Here is a 27,356-nt window from a genome sequence, read left to right on the forward strand (position 1 = left end):
TTCTGTCCCCTATCAACACTTTTAAATCTTTTGGTGCCAGAGTGAATGACATAAGAAAGTAGTCAAGACGACAACCTTGATTAAGCCTCCGCCATGTATATCTCACTAGTTCAGGGTATTTAAGTCTCCATATATCCACTAATTTCAATATATCCATGACATTCATGACTTCCTTAAGTGCCTGAGGGAGATAGTTTGCAGTGTGATTTCATTTCCGGTCCATAGAGGTATTTAAGACCGTAATAAAACCTCCCACCATAATAGTCTCGATGCTAAACTACAGGACTGTTTTGCTATCACAGACTGAAACATGTTCCGGGATTCTTCCGATGGCATTGAGGAGTACACCACATCAGTTACTGGCTTTATCAATAATAAATGTATCATTTATTTTAAAACAGTTCAACCATGATAGGACAATAAATAAGACGTATAATTCATTATTAAAAGTATATCCATCATCTGAACAACATTGAAAGCTCTCTCACACCCCTGCTCACAGCAATAAATTGGCTCTGGGATATGCAACCATTTCCTTTCTCACTCAACACCACACTTTCCCAAACATAACAAAAATAATAATAAATAAACACATGCCACACCATCCACACATACTGTGTCTTCTGTTTACTGAGTGTATCTTCACCATGTTGAATTAGTGCTTGTGTGTTCCAATTACTTATATTTGAAGATGTATAGAAATGCTATTTTTTTTATTGTATTGTTACAATCCATAACCGGGCTAGAATTGTTTCATTATTTTCCTCGTCTATAAGAACTTTGTCATTTTTTAAAATAGCCATGGAGTAGTCTTTGTGTTTCTGAACAACTGGTTATCAATATATAGTTTATCGACGATGAGAGCAACTTGTTTCCCTTTTAATCTATTTTCCTTGAAAATTGGATACAGAACTTTACTCCGTTCTGCAATTTCCTTTGGGAACTGGTCATTCATGCAAATTTTGGTCCCAGCAAGTCTTTAACCATTATTTTATCCTTAAAGGAAGCAAATTTGGCAATGATTGGGCGTTCATACCTTTGCCCTCTCTGTCCAAAGCGGTGTACATGTTCCAGTTGGATTTTGTCGATAGCTCCGCGTGGAATCTGAAGCACTGTAAGGAGGAACTCTCTAACTACAGATTCAGGAACTTCTCCTTCTTTGTCTTGCATACCTGTAAGTACCAGATTCTCTCATGGATCTAGTCTGTATGTTTCGCAAGGTTTCTGTCAGAACAATGTTCTCCTTTTTAAGTTCATTCACTTCGGGTTCAATCGTATAGACTGTCCCTTGTAGCTTATTTGTTTCCTTCTCCAATGTCGCAGATATTTCGTCACTCATCTCGAGACTTGCCTTCAACTCTTTTATATCCTTACTGACTAATTCAAGTATACCCAGTTTGTCATTTATTGATTTTAACAGATCCGTTTCGACCTTTACCATTCCACCTTTACCGGTGGTGAAAATATTAAATCATCTGTGTCTGTAGAAGAGTCACATTTTTGTTTTGAAATCGGTTCCCCTGTTTTACTCTCCATCATGTTTGGGTGTTGCTTGTTTTCGTAATATTTGTCGATAAACATCTCTCGTCTTCAGACGTGTTTTGTGTTATTATCCAGATTGAAGGATATCACCCACCAGATTGTGTAGTGCTAATATTTAGTCTAACTTGCCGATATTGAATATTACGTTTTTGTCTTGAGGTGCTCGACATAACAACGTTCAGTCCGCCATTACCTGTCTCAGTCCCGCCCTCTCTGTGTGTTCTTTGTTACGTTGCCGAGTGTGTGTAGGCCCTGTTGTGTAGGCCCTGTTGCAATCAGACAGACATTAACACCATAGAGAATTATTTATTTCAGCTTTTATTTCTTTAATCACATTCCCAGTGGTTCAGAAGTTTACATACACTCAATTAGTATTTGGTAGCATTGCCTTCAATTGTTTAACTTGGGTCAAACGTTTCAGGTAGCCTTCCACGAGCTTCCCACAATAAATTGGGTGAATTTTGGCCCATTCCTCCTGACAGAGCTGGTATAACTGAGTCTTGCTCGCACACGCCTTTGTAGTCCTGCACACAAATTTTCTATAGGATTGAGGTAAGGGCTTTGTGATGGCCACTCCAATACCTTGACTTTGTTGTCCTTAAGCCATTTTGCTACAACTTTGGAAGTATGCTTTTGGTCATTGTCCATTTGGAAGACCTATTTGCGACCAAGCTTTAACTTCCTGACTGATGTCTTGAGATGTTGCTTCAATATATCCACATAATTTTCCAACCTCATGATGCCATCTATTTTGTGAAGTGCACCAGTTCATCCTGCAGCAAAGCACCCCCACAACATGGTGCTGCCACCCCCGTGCTTCACGGTTGTGATGGTGTTCTTCAGCTTGCAAGCATCCTCCTTTTCCCTCCAAACATAACGATGATCATTATGGCCAACAGTTCTATTTTTATTTCATCAGACCAGTGGACATTTCTCCAAAAAGTACAATCTTTGTCCCCATGTGCAGTTGCAAACTGTAGTCTGGCTTTTTTATGGCGGTTTTGGAGCAGTGACTTCTTCCTTGCTGAGTGGCCTTTCAGGTTATGTTGATACAGGACTTGTTTTACTATGGATATAGATACTTTTGTACCTGTTTCCTCCAGCATCTTCACAAGGTCCTTTGCTGTTGTTCTGGGATTAATTTGCTCTTCTCGCACCAAAGTACGTTCATCTCTAGGAGACAGAACACGTCTCCTTCCTGAGCGGTATGACGGCTGTGTGGTTCCATGGTGTTTATACTTGCGTACTATTGTTTGTACAGATGAACGTGGTACCTTCAGGTGTTTGGAAATTTCTCCCAAGGATGAACCATAATGGTGGAGGTCTGTGACAAGAGATGAAAAGAATCTGCCCACTCCATCAAACAATGGGGACAACAACACAGGGCATTCACGGGACCTCATGGAACCATGGACCGCACCTGCAGAAACTGGACAACAGGGGGAAGCAGAGGAGATACCTATCATAGACTTCTCCCAGCTGACAATTGACAAACCACCTAAGCCACCTCCAGTGGTAGAAACAACCAGCTGGTATGATTAAGTAGAATCAGCCAACAGTAACACGGAAGCAGCAATGTGAGAGTCAGTAGTGCAAGACCTTAAATGGTAATAATAGGAAGCTTCCGTTTAACACACAGGCCTAAGGTTACGTAGGTCTACAGCCCCAGTGGGAACTTCCCCTGTAAAAAGGTATATGAAGAGAACAGAGATCATAAGACAGTATGATCCTCGTTAACATATGAGACAGACTTCATATGGAGAATCATCACAGGTAAATTTACTATTGCACTATACGCTTTTTGTTAGACTAGAACAATATTAGAGAATTGGATTATTGTGCCTAAGTACTTATTGGATCACTATCTGAATATACTTGGTTGAATTTAGTGACCCCGAGACTGAGTTGACGAAACACAGAGGTCTAAACGCCTCTTGAATACAGACGAAGTGGCAGTCACTCAGTGAGACATCAGGTACAGATGTGATTGGCAATACAAGGAAACAGCAAAGTACCAGTTACAATATATTGAGTCTATACACAGAGTTGTAAGTGTATTAAGATATTGGAATTCGGAATCTGGCGTCATAGCTGTGAGAATACCAATTACAGGAAAGTGACCAAGGAGCTGAGCATTTAAGGTAATTGAACTATTTTTGCTATTTAGTCAATATTGTTAGAAGTGTTAACGCATTTAAAGTTTTGCAATATTATCCGGCATAGCTTAAAGCATTAAGGATTGATTGAGCATTATTGTTGTATTGAGAAACTGTATAACCATTGAATTGTAATGATGTGTATAAGACAAAAAACAGAGTGACTTAATAAAAGCTTGAAACTTTGACAACTAAGCCAGATTAACGATCTGGAGAGCAAACACCTTTGGGGTCCTGTGTGGCTCAGTCGGTAGAGCATGGCGCTTGCAACGCCAAGCGTCGTGGGTTCGATTCCCGCTGGGACCACCCATATGTAAAAGTAGTGGCCCCAGCCGACTTGTAAGTCGCTTTGGACAAAAGCGTCTGCTAAATGGGATATATTATTATTATTATTACACTCTCACTGAACAGAAAGTGACCCTGGTTATAGGTTAAAGTGATTGCACTAAAGAATATTTCATTGTGTGGACAATAATATATTTTTTAAGAGTCAAAACATATACCAATACTAGTTTCCAAGTGACTACTAGCTGACGAGCATAATAACTACTAGGAGTTGTTATTAGGTATTGATATATACATAGGTAAAGATAACTTGAAAGTAAGGAAATATAGGAGGAATCCATAATGCTTAAGAATATTTAAATAGGAGTATATCTATCCGAGGCCTCATACTAGACCGGATAATGACAGTGACAGTGTGAACGAAGGAACAAACCCAACTCACGCGAAGGGCCATTACGAATAAATAGAAGGGTTGGTAGGGCCGCACGGCTAGGCCCTTGTTACACCGAAGTAACTCAAGTCCCAAAGTACTCTGTCCAGCCAGAGGACGGGGTAGAGGCTTTTGCTGCAGGTATTGGGCAAAAGTCAGCACCGTGACAGGTCTTTTCTGAGGTCTTGGCTGATTTCTTTTGATTTTCCCATGATGTCAAGCAAAGAGGCACTGAGTTTGAAGGTAGGCCTTGAAATACATCCACAGGAACACCTCCAATTAACTCAAATGATGTCAATTAGCTTATCAGAAGCTTCTAAACCATGACATCCTTTTTTGGAATTTTCCAAGCTGTTTAAAGGCACAGTCAACTTAGTGTATGTGAACTTCTGACCCACTGGAATTGTGATACAGTGAATTATAAGGGAAATAATCTGTCTGTTAACAATTGTTGGCAAAATTACTTGTGTCATGCACAAAGTAGATGTCCTAACCGACTTGCTAAAACTATAGTTTGTTAACAAGAAATTTGTGGAGTGGTTGAAAAACTAGTTTTAATGACTCCAACCTAAGTGCATGTAAACTTCCGACTTCAACTGTATATACAAGGTCCTGTGATACTCCTAATCTTATTGTGAAATAGAAAACAACATTTTGCATTTAACTGACATGTTCAGGTTGTACTTCCCAATTCCAAAAGTTTTCTCATTTTAGAGGAGCTGTAGAGAAGGTGCAGTGTTGCATAAAAAATTGTTAACTTGCTTAAAATATCTCCAACAGCCTTTGGGTGCGGGATCCTCTTAAGTATAATCCATAAAAAATGAAATGGACAGCGCTTTGAAGGACACATTCAATAGGCACAATGTCACATCCAAGAGTCAGTAGTAGAGCTCTGAGGTAGTAGAGCTATACAGCAAGCACTCGGGTGAATTCAGGGCTTCGTGATGCACATTGCTTTAAGGGAAATATCCCCATCCAGTACAGTAAACCCCCCCATGCCTCAATAATAGTCTCTTCCATCAGAAGTCATCCCTTTTTCCCCATCTTAATTCATTATATTAATAAAACCATGTTTTAAACTGAAATAAAGTATTACACTGGTAGAATAAAGTGTAACATTGGTGCATCCTGTCATTGTCAATAAATAAGCACGGTCCTGATTACATACAAATACTGTATGATCACTGATATTTAACAAGATGTGTGTGTGTGTGTGTGTGTGTGTGTGTGTGTGTGTGTGTGTGTGTGTGTGTGTGTGTGTGTGTGTGTGTGTGTGTGTGTGTGTGTGTGTGTGTGTACTGATTCAGACTTGGGTGAGTGGACTCTCTGGCTAACCAGTAGTACTGTGGACCTCCATGTTAAGATTTAAGTACCTCTGCTCTAGTTCAGGAGTGTCTTCTTCCAGGACAGTTAGTACTATGTTCTGTATTTCATAATCACCACACCCTCAAACAGTTTGAATGACAGGAGATATCACCCAATGGTATGTCAGGAATCTCCTCTGTCCTGCCCTCTCGTTAACCAGTTGACAGCTGTAAATGGCTGATGCGAGGAGTGGGGACATTAAAGTGCGCCAGTTTCCTTGATTTCCTTGTGGCCACGGATGTGTCGTCGTGAGTTACAGCTGCGTCGTAGTGGGTTATGGCTGCATCATTGTACAATTTGGCTGTGTGGTTGTGGGTTACGTGCCACTGCGTTGAGTGCGCCGGTTCCACATGCCACGTTTAGAATGGTAGTGATGCAGGAAGTTCCTCAGGTAGATACGCTCCACCTCCAGACCCGACTGCAGAATCCTGACACAGAGCAGGGGAGAGCAACAAAATGCTATTAATGATCAGATTGTTAGGACAGGCATGAGCAATAAAACACACACAGACATGCACCAAACAACCCAACACAGACAAACAAACAAACACACACACACACCTGTCCAGCAGCTCCCAGTCCTCTCCGCCCCAGCGGTCAGTGAAGTCGTGTGTGTTCATGCCTCCTGCTGCATCCAGGTCAGACTTATAGATCCCCAGCAGACCAAACCCATTTACCTCCCAGTAACCTGGAACACAGCGAGAGACGAGAGAGAAATAAAGAGAGGTGGAGGTGTGTGTGTGTGTGTGTATATATCAGTGGAGGCTGGTGAGAGAATCTATAGGAGGACGGCCTCATTGCAATGGCTAGAATAGAATATATCGAATGGAGTCAATCATGTGGTTTCCATATGTTTGATGTGTTTGATAACCATTACTTTTATTCCATACCAGCCATTAAAATGAGCCTGTGCTCCTATAGCTTCTCCCACCAGCCTCCTCTGATGTGTATGTGTGTGTGCGTATACCTCTGGGCTCCTTGGGCGTAGCCCCACAGTCCAGTCTCATGACGATGGGGGCGAAGGCCATGTGTCCCTCCACACAGTGTTTCCTGACTGAGTCGATGATGGAGGGGGGGAAGTGGATGTGAAGGTCACACAGAAACGCTATACTGTGCTCATCCTGGGGAGGAAGAGAGAATATTCATGCCCATTTCATGAAACTAAGGACACAAAACTGGACACACCCAGTCTATCACATAGTGATGGTGTCACTGAGGATGTTATACTCACATTGATGAGGTCGATGCCAGCCTGTAGACCAGCGGAACGCTCAAAGTTTCCACTCAGCTTCACGTACTGGTACCTAGTACACAGAGGCACGAATCAGGGGTAAAAGTAAGCCATACGATTAAAACATTAGCCTATCACAATAAATCAAATAAAGATGCCAACAAAACTGTAGGCTATAACACCATCATCTACCATTACCGCATCTCAGCCACTTGAAAAATGTGTAAATTGAGTTGAAAACGGGGTAGTACATGCTACAAAATCTGGTGTGGTTTTGTCTCTGCGATGAGAATGTTGTGACATTTTGCCAAGGCATAGATGAATGTCCGAGACACAGGCAACAGTGGAATGCATCAACCTAAACTCAATCTAGGCTCCATGTGTCTCAATTCCAAAATGTCATTCCACTTTTTTTGTGATTTGTAACAGATTTCTTTCCATCACTGTTTGGATGCTGAAGTTATTTTAGAGTGGAGGAATGTGCCCAGGTAGTCTACGGGAGCCTTTGAGGTGATTTGTTTGACAATGTTATTAACATTTTATGACTTGTGCTTATGGCACACTCTGCATACCTGTGCAGCGTGGATGCCTTTAGTGCTGCCTCTATATCCATGTCAGTGCTGTTGTAGTCAGTGATGATGAGGTTGAAGTGGGGGTCTCCAGTGGTCTGGTACAGACCCTCCATGTCAACTATCAGCTGCTGCACCCAGCGGGCCTGGTTCTTTACTGAAACACACAAGCACGTACACAGTAATACATCCTTATGTCACCATACAACATTAGGAGAGTAACAGTGTGTGTGTGTGTGGTACCTGGTACTATGAAGTGTACAGTGGCAGTCGGGTTCCAGTGGAAGCCTAGAGGCTTGCATAGCAACGTCTCAGGGGCAGGGCGAAGGACTCCCCTGGGGCGAGATCGATTATGGCGAATCAGAGCATATATGTAGTGTGACAGACGAAGGTGTTGGCCAGTCATGTCCCTTAGCTCCAGCTCCAGGAAGTACCTGCTGCCCTGAACCCCATCCACTTTCCTCTCAACATTCAGCACACGCACCAGGGAGAACTGCCTAGGGAGGGACAGAGGGACAGGGTTAACACAAACTTCCACACACACATACTGTACACACACGCACACACACACTGACCTGTTGTGTCTGTGGTTTAGTTTGTCCATGAAGGCCTTGACGACAGGCAGAGCATCACTAGGGCGGAGCAGCAGGTTACCAGACACGTTACAGCTTAGGTCTATCCAATCAGAACGCATCGCCTGGAGGTTAACAGGGGTCACCTGGAATGTCTGAGCCCAGTTCACCTCAGGGTCAAACACCAGTGGAGGCGTGGAGTCATAAGCCAGCCCCTCCTCCTCTTCAGAGTCTCCCCCAGACTCCATAAAGACTCACTCACACCCATCTCCTCCCCCTTTCTCTCACCCTCCCCCCCTCTGTCAATCACTTCAACCAGATGGTTCCTTTCTCTGACCTCGCCAGGGGGCAGAGCCCTGTGGACTGTGTTGTCATAGTCAGGTTGCGGTCGTGACTTTATATGTGTTTGTGCTCGGAGGATGATATCTGTCTCTAGGTCCTGGACTCTCTTCCTGGTCACAGTTGCTTTGCGGTACAACTTCACTAGGGGTGATTTAATCTTAGTCCCACCCCTCTGACCAGGCTGTTGAACGTGCCGGCGCCTCCCTTGCAGCTGGGGTAGCCGAACTTGTGGTCTGTCTCTGTCTGCTGATCTGTCTGCTAGTCCGTCTCTGTCTGCTGGTCCATCTGCTGGTCTGTCTGCTAGCTTTTCTCTGTCTGCTGGTCTGCCTCTCTCTGTTGGCATGTTCTGGTCTAGTTTTTGTGGTGAAGGTAAAAAATGTAACCCGGTTGAGTTCTGTTCTGCTGGTCCCTCTCTTGGTCTGGGTTGATTTTGGTCTGCTGGACCCAGATCTTCTCTGTCTGCTGGATTCCCTCCTGGTTTCTGTTCCCCTGTTCGGGACTTTTTTTTTTGTGCTGGTCTGAGCTGTTCAACTGGTCTATCTGCTGGTCTGTCTGCTGGTCTCAGCTTTTCTTCTGGTGTATTCTGTATAGGTTTATGTGACCCAGGACCATGAGGGATCTCTAACCCATCCAGTTCTGTTGCTCTGGTCTGGACTACAGCTGCTGCATTAGATCCTCTCCTCTTCCTACTCCTCTTCTTGTATGTGAGAGTATCAGACATGTTTCTATGTGTAGGTGCCCTGTCGGCCTGTGGCAGGGAGAAGAGTTTGCGTCGTCGTCTCTTGGCGTAATCGTCATAATCGTCTCCATAGTCAGGAGGGGTGTGGTCTGTCTCACTAGCCCCTCCCACATTTGGAGGAGCCTCGCCATCTAACCCCTCCTCTGGGACCATCTTTCTCCTCATCGAGATGCCAATATCTACCAGTCAACACACAGATGGAGAAGAGTGTTCATATAAAACTAACGCTGACCGATGACATTTCATATACTTTTTAACAGCAGAAAAATGTATGTGTGTCTCCCCTACCTCTGGCTCTGTTCTCTCCCTCCTGCCCCTCTGGCTCATCCAGCCGCATGTACCTGGAAAAGCCATACCTAGAGAGTGGAGATAAGGAAGGGAGTAGAAAGGGAGAGAATTTCATCATTGCACTCTTGTCTGTCTCTCTCAGACGCCATTATCCATAACATCAGTGATAACACCCTGCCCTCTGCTGGTTGGTAATGGTAATGACCTTTGCTCAGGATAAGCCTCTGCTCAGACCAGGGCCCGGTTTCCCAATAGCGATGGAATTTAGGCTAACGAGCATTTTAAAGATGCATCTTTCCTACAACGGCCAAAGATGTAACATTAGTTTCCCAAATAACCACGCAGAGAGAATGTTAAATTCGTCGTTAAGGCATAGTGTTGATACTGATAGGATCGAAAGAAAGGCTGTGCTGCTTTAATATCGGTCTTCTTATTGTGGACCCAATAATGGTTGAATTCAAGAAGTTTAAGCTGCCTATCAATCATTGGTTTTGAAACCAGTGGAGAGTCAGTGAAAAACGTGCTCTTGCAACAGCTGCATAGTGCGGATTACAGCCTATGGAATAAAAGTGGGGCTTTTATTGTTCAATCTGATTCATGCTGATAAAAAAAGATATATCCGTAGGCCTAATGGACACATGCTCAAGCTCGCACACTTTTGATAGACTCAAAAGGGGCAATCTGTAGTTGCTACAACCATCTTTTGATTAATAAGTTATATACAGTTGAAGTTGGAAGTTTAGATACACTTAGGTTGGAATCATAACTTGTTTTTCAACCACTCCACAAATTTCTTGTTAACAAACTATAGTTTTGGCAAGTCGGTTAGGACATCTACTTGGTGCATGACACAAGTCACTTTTCCAACAATTGTTTAGAGACAGATTATTTCCCTTATAATTCACTGTATCACAATTCCAATGGACAGAAGTTAACATACACTAAATTGACTGTGCCTTAAAACAGCTTGGAAAATTCCAGAAAATTATGTCATGGCTTTAGAAGCTTCGGATAGGCTAATTGACATCATTTGAGTCAATTGGAGGTGGATGTATTTCAAGGCCGACCTTCAAACTCAGTGCCTCTTTGCTTGACATCATGGGAAAATCAAAAGAAATAAGCAAAGACCTCATAAAAAAAATTGTGGACCTCCACAAGTCTGGTTCATCCTTGGGAGCAATTTCCAAACACCTGAATGTACCACGTTAATTTTTTACAAACACCATGGGACAGCACAGCCGTCATACCGCTCAGGAAGGAGAGGAGTTCTGTCTCCTAAACTTCTGACTCACTGAGAATGTGATGAAAGAAATAAAAGCTTAAAAAAAAAAAATTCTCCACTATTATTCTGACATTTCACATTCTTAAAATAAAGTGGTGATCCTATCTGACAGGGAATTTTTACGAGGATTAAATGTCAGGAATTGTGAAAAACTGAGTATAAATGTATTTGGATGAGTTGTATGTAAACTTCCGACTTCAACTGTGTATATATATATATATATATATTGATTCTTGAAGAATATAACTTAAATTCCTCATGAGTTTAGTTCAACTGTCACACTCCATGGGAACCCAAAATATAAGCTTGTTTTACTCCAATGTTTGTGAACATTGCGAATGTAAACACACACTGTACAGCCTCATAACATGGTTAAAACAATAACTTTCATATCATGGATAGTCAGTCCTTGCATCCATAGCTCTGTCTATTCATCTGAGAGTGGTTACATTTCTCCAGGCGGGCGGGTGCGGGCAGCAATCGGTTGAAAAGCATCCATTTCGTTTTACTAGCATTTAAGAGCCGTTGGGAGGCCACGGGAGGAGTGTTGTATGGCGTTGAAACTTTATTTTGATGATTTTATTCATACTATTTCATCCTTCCAGAAGATATAGTCCCGAAACAAATCTAGGGTTGCTACCCAAGCCGGCTGGTCGGTCGTTCTATTGGTTCGGTTGCCAGAGACGCGACCCAGCTGTTCGTTCCAAATGTTCCATTGCAAAACTGGCTGACAGCGTTCTTATCCCTTACTTGCTAGCGAGCCAACTACAACTAACTTCCAGTCACGTCAAACAGTGCAGACAACAGTAGATCCATTTGTTTAAGCTGTTTTCTAGTGACATTTATTTGGATACATCCATAACAATGAACTAACGAGGCGCGATTTCAAATGGCATAGAAAATGTACTCTCTGTTAGGACACTAACGTTATTCAGAGGAGCTAACCAACAGCACAGTTAACACAATAACTTCAAACTGAAGCTGGAAAGACTGCAAATTAGCTGCACTTCGTTTCGTTTTACCCTTTTCAATTGACATTTCTTTGTATGTATATCCATAAAAAATGATGCCAGCTGATTCATGACTTCGACTGGCTGAAAACGCTGCCTTTCTCTCGTTCCGACTCCCGACCCCAACACGTTCATTACTATGGGACAGTTGGAGATCGAATTTGAATATTGAAACAATGTTGCCAATGTCGGATAGACAGACAGCAAAAAGTAATGTGAGAAGTTTTTTATAGTGGAGATCAAGTTTATAACTTCCCTGTCTGGGCTGATGAGACAGTGGATTGCACAGTCAGATGGAGCAGAGAAAATAGGCATTTTAATGTCATAGATTTAGCCGGTGGTAATTTGTGGAATAGACACCGGCTGGAATGCGTTTTCAACCAATCAGCATTCTGGATTAGACTCACCCGTTGTGTAAACGGCTAAGGGCTGTGTCCAAGCACTCCGCATTGTGTTGTGCTAAGAACAGCCCTTTTAGTCATGGTATATCTGCCGTATACCACACCCACCCGGGCCTTATTGCTTATTAAGTATACAGTGCATTCGGAAAGTATTCAGACCCACCTTGATTTCTTTCACATTTAGTTATGTTACAGCCTTATTCTAAAATTGATTTAAAAATTATATTTTTTAAACATCAATCTACACAAAATACCCCATATGACAAAACTGCTTTTCAGAAATGTTTGCATATAAAAAAAGCACAAAAAAATGAAATAACTTATTTACAAAAGTATTCAAACCCTTTTGCTATGAGACTCGAAAATAAGCTGCATCCTGTTTCCATTGATCCTCCTTGAGATGTTTCTACAACTTGATTGGAGTCCACCTGTGGTAAATTCAATTGATTGGACATGATTTGGAAAGGCACACACCTGTCTATATAAGGTCTCACAGTTGACAGTGCATGTCAGAGGAAAAACCAAGCCATGAGGTCAAAGGAATTGTCCTTAGGTCTCTGAGACAGGATTGAGTCGAGGCACAGATGTGGGGAAGGATACCAAAAATGTCTACAGCATTGAAGGGCCCCAAAAACACAGTGGCTTCCATCATTCTTAAATGGAAGAAGATTGGAACCACCCAGACTCTTCCTAGAGATGGCCGCCCGGCCAAACTGAGCAATCGGGGAAAACGGTTATTGATCAAAGAGGTGACCAAGAACCCAATGGTCATTCTGACAGAGCTCCAGAGCACCTCTTTGGAGATGAGAGAACCTTCCAGAAGAACAACCATCTCTGCAGCACTCCACCAATTAAGCCTTTATGGTAGTGGCCAGACAGAAGTCACTCTTCAATAAAAGGCACATGACAGCCTGCTTCGAGTTTGCCAAAACAACACAATTCTCTAGTCTGATGAAACCAAGATTGAACACTTTGGCCTGACTTCCAAGTGTCACATCTGGAGGAAACCTGCCACCATCCCTACGATGAAGCATGGTGGTGGCAGCATCATGCTGTGGGGATGTTTTTCAGTGTCAGGGACTGGGAGACTAGTCAGGATCGAGGGAAAGATGAACAGAGGAAAGTACAGAGAGAACATTGATGAAAACCTGCTCCAGAGCGCTCAGGACCTCAGACTGGGGTGAAGGTTCACCGTTCAACAGGACAATGACGCTAAGCACACAGCCAAGACAATGCAAAAATAGCTTCGGGACAAGTCTCTGAATGTCCTTGAGTGGCCCAGTCAGAGCCCGGACTTAAAGCCGATCGAACATCTTTGGAGAGACCTGAAAATAGCTGTGCAGTGACACTCCCCATACAACCTGACAGAGCTTGAGAGGATCTGCAGAGAAGAATGGGAGAAACTCACCTAAAACAGGTGTGCCAAGCTTGTAGCGTCATACCCAAGAAGATTCGAGGCTGATATCACTCCCAAAGGTGCTTCAACAAAGTACTGAGCAAAGGGTCTGAATACTTATTTAAATGTGATATTTCAGTTTATTTTTACATTTGCTAAAATATCTAAAAACCTGTTTTTGGTTTGTCATTATGGGGTATTGTGTGTAGATTGTTGAGGGGTATTTTTTAAACCACTTTAGAATAAGATTGTAAAGTAACAAAGTGGAAAAAGTCAAGGGGTCTGAATACTTTCAAATGGACTGTGAACAAAATCCTATTGATTGACTTTCAGACAAGTCACAGGCTTTTGGTAGGGAGTAGGACAAGCTACTACGTGAGTATAACATGCTAGCAAAATGATCAGCTAATATATGAGCAAACTAGAATAAAGATGATCATTATCACTCATCTCAATTTAGTTAACATTTCATCAGCCTAATCAGCCTGCTACCAATTATCCTAACAGAGATTCAGTGAAAACAAAGATCTGACATTGATTGCTTTATCTAGACGAGTCCCCCACGCTTGTCTCAAATCAGTGCGATGGCACTGTCCCAATCATAACGGTGTTGAAATGATAATCTAGGTGACAACACACGACTATTGCTTTAAATTAGTATAGAGGTTGTATATGACTTTGGGAGTTTCAGTAAAAGAGAGAATTTGATATATGCCTTTAATTGCATTAGCCTACTTTATTCCAATATTTTCAACATTCAGTTGATCATAGCTAAGGTGAGGTTTCCTCTCTCTGGGCTTTTTCTAGGCCGAATGGCTGTTTCCTCATCTCCTCACTCCATTGCTGCCCATATCCACAGCGTTGTTCTCAACACCCGTTTAAATAAATTTAGCTTACTGCTTTCTAGATAAATGCGGGTTTGGGCTCATTTAATTTCTGTGATGTCGGACTAGGCCTAGGCTCTAGATCACCGGCCTTGGGTCTAATTTTCTGATGAACTCTATACTGCATTCGGGTCTCGTGTGCAGTCCAGTAGTGCCAATTATGTGTCCGCTTCGAATTTATGGCGACTTGTTAGGCTAAAGGTTTTCATGCCACAACCTATTTGGCAAAAAATGTAATAGCACATTATCCAATCTGCTGCTCCGCATGTTGTGTATTTTGTTGAATTGCATTAGTGTGACATTGGGGGGAAATGTTTAGGGAAATGTGAAGTGATCCCTGGACAGTCCAGGGATCTCGGTTACCCGTGTTAATCCCTAATACTGTGTAGGCTATTCATCTTTTTCTGCAGTCATCTCTGTTTTCATTGGAAGCGTCTTTTAATCCTTCACTTGTTTGTAACAATTGCAAAGACATTGACAACGTTGTATTTGTAAGTCAACTTCATTGTGAAGCTATCAGTGGTCACAGAGAGACAGATAAACATCTTGATTCTATGTCTAGCAGAGATCTTCTGTGTATAAAGTGACATGGTAGGGAAAAAACACATCTAAAGACACACTTAGCTGTTCTAAGACTGGTCTGAAGCAGTTGGTAAATAACAAGCGTTTTCTAGTGCAACTTTAGTAACAGTGGTTTTGGCAAACAGCTCACGGATTTAAAGATGCCCCTACGAAGGTTCTTATGATAAATTTAGCCATAAAATGCTTTTGGGAAACTGTCCTCAGAGCCATAGGGAAAATCTCAATTGCATACAATTCACATCCTCTCTCCTCGCCTGCTTCTCAAAACCCCTTGGATGAGAAAGCCAGAGGTCCCACCCCTCTGACCTTCTCCTCCAATGGGTTTTAAGGAGGTGAGAAGAGAGGACGCAAGGAGTATGCAGATGAGATTCTCCCATAGAGGTCATACATTTCACTGTCGGCTCTACTTCATTAAAAAAAATCACTCTCCCTTTCCCTCTCCCTCCCCTTCTCACCTGTCCAGGTGTAGGGGACTGTAGTGGTAGAAGCAGGTGTTTTCTGTCTCCATCTGTGTGAGCCGTGTGTAGTCATTTGGGTAGATGTAGGACATGTGGACCTGGAGACACACAAACAACATGGTAAAGACCCGCTCATAGCCAGCTAACAACACATCAACCCACTAAACAAACTCATTTCTGTAAACTATAGGGATTGTAGTAGTTACAGTACTTACAAACTGCAGACCCTGGTATCGCAGCAGAGGGAAGCCTTTGATGATGTAGCTTGGTTTATAGGAGCAGTCAGGTAACACACCACCGAGGTACCTACTGTCTAGGACAGGGACTACACACACAGAGTTGTTTTTTTTCTTCTATCTAACGACTGTAGTGTGTGAGTGAGAGGTCTTACTCTGGTAGAGGGTGTCCCGTGGGTCAACTCTCTGCATGTCGGCCACAGGCTGGCTGCTCAGCTGGTTGTCAGGCTGGTTGCTAGGCGTGCGGGTGTGACTGGCGGCCGTTTGGGGTATGTGAGTGGTGTCACTCATTCGCAGAGCGGACTCATCTGTACACACACACACACATACACACGTCTGAGATAACGGTTAGGTAGTTAGAAGTGTGTGTCCGTGTGTGTGTGTGTGTGTGTGTACTCACTGGTATAGAGGGATATGTACTTGGAGCTGATGACTGTAAAGCTTAGACCCTCCTGGTTCAGCTGCCACTGTATCAAAACAATTACACACACACACTTAATACTACCGCCTGCATGCACACACAGAGAATAAAGAGTAGAGAAGGGAAACTCACCGCCACCTCCATGTGGTCTGTTCCTCTGTCGTTCTGTTTATGGACGATCTCAAAGAAGTACATCCTCTGAACTGACAGCCTGCAGAACACACACACACACACACACTTGCTAGTTTCTGATAGGTGGTTGTAGATGCCTACCATCTCATGACTATCACCTCCTTCCCTCTTATCACCTCATTTAACCTCTCTTCCTGTTCCCCTCCCTCTTTCATTTAACCTCTCTCTAGCCTGCGGTCCATGCTTGATTATGGTTTTTGTGACAGCGTCCTTTGTCAGGATCAAACCCACATCTCCCTGCACCATCCATCATCGTACACACACACAGACACACACACACACAGGTACACACACACTTCACCTCAGAGGTAGGTCTGTGTGTGCATCCTGGCTCAGTGCCATAGCTCCAATACACCACAAAACAAATAAGAAAAAACAACCTGTGCTTAAAATAACTCTCAGCCCTGTGTTTAGACATAGATTCATTCCCCCCCCCCGCCAATCATAGCCTTCACTAATACAAAAGCACCCAGTGTTTAGTCGACTCACCTAACCGGTCTGGATGTCTGACTGGCGTACTTCCCAAACTCACCAGGTGCCGTCCACTCCATGCCAGTCTGAAAAACACACCACACTTGACAGCTCATCGTACTTAAAGACAGGAAGAGAGCTGCCATAATCCCAAATAAACACACTCATGCCTGTCCCTGTAGCTATCTCAGGTATTCAGGTACACACCAACACACACACACACAGAGCCCACCTTGCCGATCCAGGTCAGTAGCTGCAGGTTGAGTGGAGAGTCATCCCGGCTCAGCCAGAACTCAGAGTTATCATCAGAGCTCACCGCAAACACAAACTCACCTGGAGCACACACACACAGTTAGATGACAAATATTTGTCAGAGCATTCTTTGAATTGAATTAGTTGTTCCTCTGGGTTCAGTGTTTGGACCTCTGTGGTTTAGTCGCCTTGTGGCATGTAAAGTTGAATGGCTGTCTTACTGCACCAAACACAGTTGTTAAAAGCCTTGGTGTTACCACCCACCGAACTGTCTCGATGCCCTACATGAATTTCAACTTGTACTCCAGGATGGATGGAAGGGTACCGTCAGTATAGGGGTGGAGATAGCCAAAGATCCTGAGGCCATAGTTGGTCCATCTAGGAGAAACAGCCAGCTTCTTTACAGTGGTTCTAGACTAAAGAGAGAGATAGAGAGACAGAGGTATGGCATGTCGTGTATATGTTGCTGGGGGAATCACATGGGCATGTAGTGTGTGTGTGAGTGACTCACGTGTGGGTAGAGTGGGTAGTGCAGGTTCTTGCGGAGCTGAGCTGTAGAGCTGCCACACCAGTCCTCAAAGATATGGAGATTAACCTGTCCCTTATACTGGAGAGAGAGAGGACATGACAGTGAAACAATGACAACATAAACCATGCTCTCTTTATGTGTCTCCTGACCCTTCCTGTCTCAGCCTCCAGTATTTATGTTGCAGTAGTTTGTCGGGGGGCTTGGGTCAGTCTGTTATATCTGGAGTATTTCTCCTGTCTTATCCGGTGTCCTGTGTGAATTTAAGTATGCTTTCTCTTTTTCTCTCTCTCGGAGGACCTGAGCCATAGGACTACCTCGCATGATGACTCCTTGCTGTCCCCAGTCCACCTGGCCGTGATGCTGCTCCAGTTTCAACTGTTCTGCCTGTGGCTATGGAATCCTGACCTGTTCACCGGACGTGCTACCTGTCCCAGACCTATTATTTGACCATGCTGGTCATTCATGAACATCTTGGCCATGTTCTTTTATAATCTCCACCCGGCACAGCCAGAAGAGGACTGGCCACCCCTCATAGCCTTTTTCCTCTCTAGGTTTCTTCCTAGGTTTTGGCCTTTCTAGGGAGTTTTTCCTAGCCAACGTGCTTCAACACCTGCATTGCTTGCTGTTTGGGGTTTTCGGCTGGGTTTCTGTATAGCACTTTGAGATATCAGCTGATGTACGAAGGGCTATTTAAATACATACATACATCCTTTCATGGGCAACATTAGCTGGTTAACATTAGCCTTCTACATCTAGCTATTGAACTCCCCTCCTCTCAATCCATGAGCACAATCTATGAATTTATGATTGGATCAGAATCACCTTTATAATCATTGGCCTGTATGGAGAATAAAATCCAAATATTATCTAGCCAGCGGAGTACAACAAAACGAGATGCCACAATTCAAGTTGTTTCTGTCAATTAGTTATTTATCTTGAAGCGATGTGATGGGAGTGAAGCCAAATTCAAGCTGGCTTACCTTGACACTTTTTTTGGTGCGCCAGGACCATTAACAGTTGAGCTCAAGTCAGTTTAGCTCAACTCTGATTGGCAAAATAAGTCTTTGTCAATTTTTTGGCGAAGCCAGTACCCCATAATGACAAAGTAAAAACAGCTTTTAGAAATGTATGCAAATTTATTAAAAAATGAGTAAATACTTTGTAGAAGCACCTTCGGAAGCAATTACAGCTGTCTTTGCAGGTAAGTCTCTAAGAGCTTTCCACACCTGGATTGTGCAACATTTGCCCATTATTCTTTTCAAAATGATTCAAGCTCTGTCAAATTGGTTGTTGATCATTGCTAGATAACCATTTTCAGGCCTTGCCCTAGATTTTCAAGTAGATTTACATCAAAACTGTAGCTTGGGCTTGTGTTTTAGATTATTGTTCTGCTGAAAGGTGAATTAATCTTCTAATGTTAAGTGGAAAGCAGACTGAACCTGTCCTTAACGATTACAAGCATACCCATAACATGACAGACACCACCATGCTTGAAAATATGGAGTGGTACTCAGTAATATGTTGTATTACTTATTATTAACATTTTTGTATTCAGGCCAAAAAGTTAATTGCTTTGATACATTTTTTTGCAGTATTACATTAGTGCCTTGTTGCAAACAGGATGCATGTTTTGGAAAAATGCTCAAAGGGATATTCAATGTCTGCTTTTTCTTTGCGAACCTCCCTGGTCTTTCTGGTCGAATGAGAGACCTTACAGAGATGAGGTAGCGATAAAAAATTAAATACATGTGAAACACTATTATTGCAGTGAGTCCATGCAACTTGTCAAGCTAAGTTTTACTCCTGAACTTATTTAGGCTTGCCATAATAATGGGGTTGAATACTTAGTGACTCAAGACATTTCAGCTCTTCATTTTGTATGAATTTGTGAATATTTATATTTCTCAAATTGCTCATGTCTTGGCACCTTTTTAGGTTTGGATTTCAGGGAGATGGGGGCGGGTGTGTGTCTAGAAACCTTAGATTGGTAAATTTCACTGGAGTGAAGGAAGAACTAACAAATTCCTGCCATTGGCCAGTCCAGTGTTGTGATTGGCTATTGCGAGCCGTCTGTTTAGCGGTTTGAGCCAGAAACCCAGCAGCTTGACAACCAAATTAATTGGGAAATTAATTCTAATATGTATACTATACCTTGAGTTGAGTAGACTTTACACTGAACAAAAAAATACACGCAACATGAAGTGTTGGTCCCATGTTTCCAGAGCTGGGAAAAAAAATAAAATCCCAAACATTTTCCATACGCAGTGAATTTTTCTCAAATTTTGGCACAAATGTGTTAATATCCTTAATAGTGAGCATTTCTCCTTTGCCAAGATAATCCATCCACTTGACAGGTAATAAAGCCCCTTTTGTGGGGGAAAATGCATTTGATTGGCTGTACCTGGCTGCCAAGCAGGTGCCAAGATCATCCATCCACTTGACAGGTAATAAAGCCCCTTTTGTGGGGGAAAATACATTTGATTGGCTGTACCTGGCTGCCAAGCAGGTGCCAAGATAATCCATCCGCTTGACAGGTAATAAAGCCCCTTTTGTGGGGAGAAATGCATTTGATTGATTGCTGCCAAGCAGGTGCCAAGATAATCCATGGACTAAAGCCTTTTGTGGGGAGAAATGCATTTGGTGTGCCTATGCCATCCCATGGCTGCACCCTTGCCCAGTCATGTGAAATCCATAGATTAGGGCCTAAGGAATTTGTTTAAATTGACTGATTTCCTTATATGAACTGTAACTAAGTAAAATCTTTGTGGCATGTTGCGTTTATATTTTTGTTCAGTATACTTGCTAAAGTTATCTAGCTTATTTGTTAGCCAGCAACCTTTGTATGTAAAACAAAAAGCAGACAGTTCTAGCAGACACCATAAAACGAGTCCACTACTTGCAGGAAAGAGACAATATTTAGGGTATTAAGCCCAAGGGGACACGGGGACACACACACACACACACGGGATTTTTTTATTATATGAAGACAAAGGGTATAATCTGTTACCTGCTACAGTACATAACCAGTCCCAAATAATATAATGTAAACTCCAACTGACATGATAAACCAACTAAACTCAGGTTAACATGTCAGAATACATTTGCATGTAGAGGAATTTGACTGTGAAATGGTGCTGCAACAATAAACAGAATATACAGAACAAAATGCAACAATAAACAGAATATACAGAACAAAATATATATAGATGCAGAATTTCCAAAGATCCACATACAGTATGTACACTATGAACACTATATGCTACATTATAAATGATGCATGTAAGAAATGTGCAGAGTACAAAGAGCAATGTGCAGTTCTGGAATGATAGTGCAGGGTGCATAGTCACTGAATGAATAGTGCAGAGTGAGACATCCATGGATGAGAAGATCATCATGGACTAGGGGCGGCAGGGTAGCCTAGCGGTTAGAGCATTGGACTCGTAAACGAAAGGTTGTGAGTTCAACCCCCCGAGCTGACAAGGTACAAATCTGTCGTTCTGCCCCTGAACAGGCAGTTAACCCACTGTTCCCACTGTTCATTGAAAATAAGAATTTCTTGTTAACTGACTTGCCTGGTTAAATAAAGGTAAAAAAAAAAAAATAGGTGACCGGTTAGTGAGGCCCACAGCACGGGGGAAGAAACTGTTCAGGAGGTTTTGGTCGTGATTGACCTGAACCGTTTGCCAGAGGGGAAACTTTGGAAATGATCTTTACCCCAGCCTTCCTTTCCCTGGAGTCGTGCAGGACCTTGAGGTTGCAGCCAATGACCCTCTCAGCAGACCGTCATTTTCTGATTGGGATCTACCATTGTCTATTAATTACAGAATCTAAAATTATTTCAATATGACATTTGCAGTTGTATTGAACACAGTCAGTAATACAGGAGAAAAATTGCATAGGGAGTCAGATCAGATGTTATAAGCAAGCCAGAGCCAGAGCAAAGAGCACAAGTAGAACAAAGATAAGTGCAAACAGAATAAACATATCATTCAATATAAGTTTCCACCTAAAACAATGACGAGCTCTGTCCCAATTCATCTCTGCTCAACTTCCTCTCTACTCACATCCTTGTCAAAACCCATTGGAGGGGATCTGAGGCGAGGAACCTTGGGTTGTCTCCTCTAATAGGGTTTTAGAAGGAGGCGTGATGGTCAGTCCTTGCATCCATAACTCTGTTTATGAATTTGAGAGTGGTCAAATTTCTCCAGGTCCATTCCTCAGCTTTTTGCCAAAATGGGTAGGGAGTACATTGTTTTATTGTTTCAACTGCTGATCGCCACTTTAAGAAACACAAATGAGCATACATCACTGTTAGGAGTGTGGTGACATACCTTTAGCTCTCAGGTGCAGCAGAGCTGACCACCCTCTGGCTGTTGTCCAGACAGCCGTAGAGCTGGAAAGTGCCCCAGGCACTCTTTGTGACCATGTCACCTCCCTCAGAACCAGTTTCTCCAGGTTCTTACAGTGAGGCATTAGCATAATCTTTAGAGTGCAGAACAATACAGGATATAGAATTACATTTAGTGTGGATTTGAAGTCCCAACATAAATGTTATGATCCATAGACATTGTTAAAAAGTAAACAAAAGTAGGGCACTGGGGAAGGTGGAGCAACACATGTGCTGAGTTGTGTAGTAGTCCAGGGCGATGAAGTAGAAGCCAGACTCCACCTGGTCAAATGTGTTCTCTCTCTACACACACACACACACACACACACACACACACACACACACGACCTGTGTCCAGAGAACGAGTGAGAGAGGAAAATAAGATGTAAAAAAAGTTATATTGGAGTTTAAAATGTTTTGACATCTTAATATTGCATTCAAGGTAACAGTCTATTTTAAGACTGTTAAGACTGCTGTGGCTGAATCACAAGAGGCAACTGTGGATAATCATTTAGCCAAATAAGTGATAAAACACGATGTGGGGCTGAGCCAAGCTGTAGGGCAGCTCACTTTATAATGTATGTCAAACAAAAACAAATGATTTCAAAGTGAAACAAGCCACACAACTCTATGCACAAGGACTATTTTGAACAACTTGCAATCATTGGTTTGTATGACATACATTTTAAAGTAATTAATCTGAGTCTCAGCGTCACTCTTAATAATGTGGAATTGCCCTGTACCAATCCACGCCACTTGTCAGACCCTATGACAGCCTGCTGTCATTTCATGCCCAACACACCTCGAGGAGAGCTATCCTCCTATATAGGTTTTCAATTCACCCCTTACCTACACTTCTCATACTGTTCAGCAGTAGCTTGGTTTCCATCCAATTGGCAAAAGAGTTATGAGAATATAAAAAAATATGGGCATTTTCCCACCGAACTGACTTGTTGCAGATGGATGGAAAGAGCAATGAGAGAAACAGTTTGAGGTTAACTGCGCAAAAACTGACAGAGTAAAAGTTAAATCTTTTTTTAATCAGATTGTATCTCAAAGTATGTAATTAGCGGTTTACAATATTGGCTATTATTTGGTTCAAAGTCTGACATCTCTTGGCTCCCTCTCCTCAATCACTGACCTCTTCCCCAGTGAAGGTCGTCCCTGTCTGTTCTCACCCTGCCTCTCCTCCCTCTTCTGCCACCCATGCTGGTCTTCCAAGTCTTCCTCCCTTCTAAACCCCTCCTTGACTTAGCCAGAGATGGTATAGAAAACAAAACCACATTGGCATTAGTTATGTTAGCTGGCTTGATAACTTTGGCTAGTTAGCTTCCTAGCTAGCTGACGTTAACCTAGCTTGCCTCGTCAATAGCCTGCTTTTATAAGAGAATAAATAACTACTTACTATTTCAATTTTGAAATCATAGTTGATTAGCGAGCTAGTTGATAAGCTAATTCTCTACTGAAAAACTATCATACTTACATTTTCATGATGGTCAGCCTTCGTTTCATCTCTATGGTAAAACATCTGGTTAGAGAGCAGTCAAGCCGTGATTTGTCCAAAAACCAGATCAATTGCGTTTCAGTAGACTGCTACAGGCTAGAATTTCCACTGGTTATAAAATGATAGTAAACAGTTGCGAGAGCAAAATGGATTTTGGAGCACAAACTGAAAATTTGGTGTGAGACTAGGGCTGGACGAAATGGCCAAAATATTATAGAACGATATTTTTTATAAATTTTTAAATAAGACGGTATTTTGGGGTTTTGAATAATAAGTGTTCTACATTTGCTTAATGAGTAGTGAGTGGTCCTAGAGTGGCAACACATTGTAAGTGATTTTAATGAGCACTTTTATAATTTCAGCATTTCCTGCACTCAATTGCAGTGGTGGAAAAAGTCCCAAATTATCATACTCAAGTAAAAGTGAAAGTCACCCAGTAAAATACTACTTAAGTATATTTAAAACCAAATAATTGTATACTTCTACTCAAGTGTCAAAAGTAAATGGAATTGATAAAATGTACATAAGTATCAAAAGTAAAACGGCAAATTCCTTGAATTAAGAAAACCAGAGGGCACCATTTTTTTTAATTTTCATTTATTTACGGATAGCCAGGGGCACACTCCAACACTCACACATACAGTGCCTTGCGAAAGTATTCGGCCCCCTTGAACTTTGCGACCTTTTGCCATATTTCAGGCTTCAAACATAAAGATATAAAACTGTATTTTTTGTGAAGAATCAACAACAAGTGGGACACAATCATGAAGTGAAACGACATTTATTGGATATTTCAAACCTTTTTAACCTCTTGAAACTCTGGGGGCGCTATTTCATTTTTGGATGAAAAACGTTCCCGTTTTAAACAAGATATTTTGTCACAAAAAGATGCTCGACTATGCATATAATTGGTAGCTTTGGAAAGAAAACACTCTGACGTGTCCAGAACTGCAAAGATATTCTCTGTGCGTGCCCTAGAACGTGAGCTACAGGCAAAACCAAGATGACACGGCATCCAGGAAATGAGCAGGATTTTTGAGGCTCCGTTTTCCATTGTCTCCTTATATGGCTGTGAATGCGAGAGGAGTGAGTCAGCCCTTTCTGTCGTTTCCCCAAGGTGTCTGCAGCATTGTGACGTATTTGTAGGCATATCATTGGAAGATTGACCATAAGAGACCACATTTACCAGGTGTCCGCCCGGTGTCCTGCGCCGAAACTGGGGCGCAAAAGTCAGCTGCAAGTATTTTTCCATGGAATTCAGAGAAGAATGCAGGCTTCCACGAACGATATATCAATGAAGAGATATGTGAAAAAACACCTTGAGGATTGATTCCAAACAACGTTTGCCATGTTTCGGTCGATATTATGGAGTTAATTCGGAAAAAGTTTGACGTTGTAGGTGACTGAATTTTCGGTTCGTTTCGGTAGCCAAATGTGATGTACAAAACGGAGCGATTTCTCCTACACAAAGACGCTTTCAGGAAAAACTGCACATTTGCTATGTAACTGAGAGTCTCCTCATTGAAAACATCCGAAGCTCTTCAAAGGTAAATGATTTTATTTATTTGGTTATCTGGTTTTTGTGAAAATGTTGCGTGCTAAATGCTACTCAAAATGCTAGCTAGCTTACTCTTACACAAATTAGTGAATTGCTATGGTTCAAAAGCATATTTTGAAAATCTGAGATGACAGTGTTGTTAAGAAAAGGCTAAGCTTGAGAGTAGGCGCATTATTTTCATTTTATTTGCGATTTTCAGAAATCGTTAACGTTGCGTTATCCTAATGAGCCTGAGGCTTTAGTCACGATCCCGGATCCGGGATGGGGAGTTTCAAGATTAACAAATCAAAAATTGAATAATTGGGCGTGCAAAATTATTCAGCCCCTTTACTTTCAGTGCAGCAAACTCTCTCCAGAAGTTCAGTGAGGATCTCTGAATGATCCAATGTTGACCTAAATGACTAATGATGATAAATACAATCCACCTGTGTGTAATCAAGTCTCCGTATAAATGCACCTGCACTGTGATAGTCTCAGAGGTCCGTTAAAAGCGCAGAGAGCATCATGAAGAACAAGGAACACACCAGGCAGGTCCGAGATACTGTTGTGAAGAAGTTTAAAGCCGGATTTGGATACAAAAAGATTTCCCAAGCTTTAAACATCCCAAGGAGCACTGTGCAAGTGATAATATTGAAATGGAAGGAGTATCAGACCACTGCAAATCTACCAAGACCTGGCCGTCCCTCTAAACTTTCAGCTCATACAAGGAGAAGACTGATCAGAGATGCAGCCAAGAGGCCCATGATCACTCTGGATGAACTGCAGAGATCTACAGCTGAGGTGGGAGACTCTGTCCATAGGACAACAAATCAGTCGTATATTGCACAAATCTGGCCTTTATGGAAGAGTGGCAAGAAGAAAGCCATTTCTTAAAGATATCCATAAAATGTGTTGTTTAAAGTTTGCCACAAGCCACCTGGGAGACACACCAAACATGTGGAAGAAGGTGCTCTGGTCAGATGAAACCAAAATTGAACTTTTTGGCAACAATGCAAAACGTTATGTTTGGCGTAAAAGCAACACAGCTCATCACCCTGACCACATCATCCCCACTGTCAAACATGGTGGTGGCAGCATCATGGTTTGGGCCTGCTTTTCTTCAGCAGGGACAGGGAAGATGGTTAAAATTGATGGGGAGATGGATGGAGCCAAATACAGGACCATTCTGGAAGAAAACCTGATGGAGTCTGCAAAAGACCTGAGACTGGGACGGAGATTTGTCTTCCAACAAGACAATGATCCAAAACATAAAGCAAAATCTACAATGGAATGGTTAAAAAAAACATATCCCGGTGTTAGAATGGCCAAGTCAAAGTCCAGACCTGAATCCAATCGAGAATCTGTGGAAAGAACTGAAAACTGCTGTTCACAAATGCTCTCCATCCAACCTCAGAGCTCGAGCTGTTTTGCAAGGAGGAATGGGAAAGAATTTCAGTCTCTCGATGTGCAAAACTGATAGAGACATACCCCAAGTGACTTACAGCTGTAATCGCAGCAAAAGGTGGAGCTACAAAGTATTAACTTAAGGGGGCTGAATAATTTTGCACGCCCAATTTTTCAGTTTTTGATTTGTTAAAAAAGTTTGAAATATCCAATAAATGTCGTTCCACTTCATGATTGTGTCCCACTTGTTGTTGATTCTTCACAAAAAAATACAGTTTTATACCTTTATGTTTGAAGCCTGAAATGTGGCAAAAGGTCAAAGTTCAAGGGGGGCGAATACTTTCACAAGGCACTGTAATTTACAAACAAAGAATGTGTTTAGTGAGTCCTCCAGATTAGAGGCAGTAGATGACCAGGGATGTTCTCTTGACAAGTGCGTGAATTGGACCTGCTAAGCATTCAAAATGTAATGAGTACTTTTATGTGTCAGGGAAAATGTTTGGAGTAAAAAGTACAATATCTTCTTTAAGAATGTAGAAGTAAAAGTTGCAAAAATAAAAAAGTAAAAGACGTAAGTAGTACTTGAAAGTATGTTTACTTAAATACACCACTGCTCAATTGAGATCATTTCCACACTGCCACGTAGGGCTGCACGATATGGGTAAATAATCTAGGACTTATTTTTAACCAAATGTTGCAATTGCGATTTGGCTTGCGAATTAGAGCAAAAATGTTGGAATCATGGAAATAGGATGACTATTCTAATTATATAGTTAGAGTATAATAGTGGGAACTTTGAACACAGTGTTGTTTGAGATGACAACAAATTAAAATGCCAGGAAGGAGTTATTGTGACAGGATAAGAACTAAAGTGTTGATAAGTGTTTCCTA

The 27,356-nt window shown here is 42.1% G+C and overlaps 1 protein-coding gene and 1 long non-coding RNA gene across 2 annotated transcripts in view; both read right to left on the reverse strand.

Moving 5' to 3' along the window:
• Positions 1–327: 327 nt before the first annotated feature.
• Positions 328–27,356, reverse strand: part of LOC135524322 (beta-1,4-N-acetylgalactosaminyltransferase 3-like) — a 36,861-nt gene continuing 9,832 nt past the window's right edge. The window contains 18 exon segments of the mRNA XM_064951778.1: positions 328–6,206; positions 6,340–6,466; positions 6,746–6,899; positions 7,010–7,082; positions 7,582–7,735; positions 7,822–8,075; positions 8,154–8,385; positions 8,388–9,410; positions 9,520–9,587; positions 15,530–15,630; positions 15,748–15,857; positions 15,924–16,076; positions 16,169–16,235; positions 16,322–16,400; positions 16,871–16,938; positions 17,085–17,185; positions 17,430–17,520; positions 17,616–17,711. Coding sequence (XP_064807850.1) covers positions 6,095–6,206; positions 6,340–6,466; positions 6,746–6,899; positions 7,010–7,082; positions 7,582–7,735; positions 7,822–8,075; positions 8,154–8,385; positions 8,388–9,410; positions 9,520–9,587; positions 15,530–15,630; positions 15,748–15,857; positions 15,924–16,076; positions 16,169–16,235; positions 16,322–16,400; positions 16,871–16,938; positions 17,085–17,185; positions 17,430–17,520; positions 17,616–17,711 — 3,063 coding nt within the window. The 3' untranslated portion in view covers positions 328–6,094.
• Positions 20,589–25,001, reverse strand: LOC135524340 (uncharacterized). The gene is made up of 2 exons (XR_010452930.1): positions 21,698–25,001; positions 20,589–21,444 (listed from the first exon to the last, which is right to left on the reverse strand). It is a non-coding gene; the product is annotated as an uncharacterized LOC135524340 (long non-coding RNA).

Source organism: Oncorhynchus masou, chromosome 31 (genome assembly GCF_036934945.1).
Source record: "Oncorhynchus masou masou isolate Uvic2021 chromosome 31, UVic_Omas_1.1, whole genome shotgun sequence".
NCBI lineage: Eukaryota > Metazoa > Chordata > Actinopteri > Salmoniformes > Salmonidae > Oncorhynchus > Oncorhynchus masou.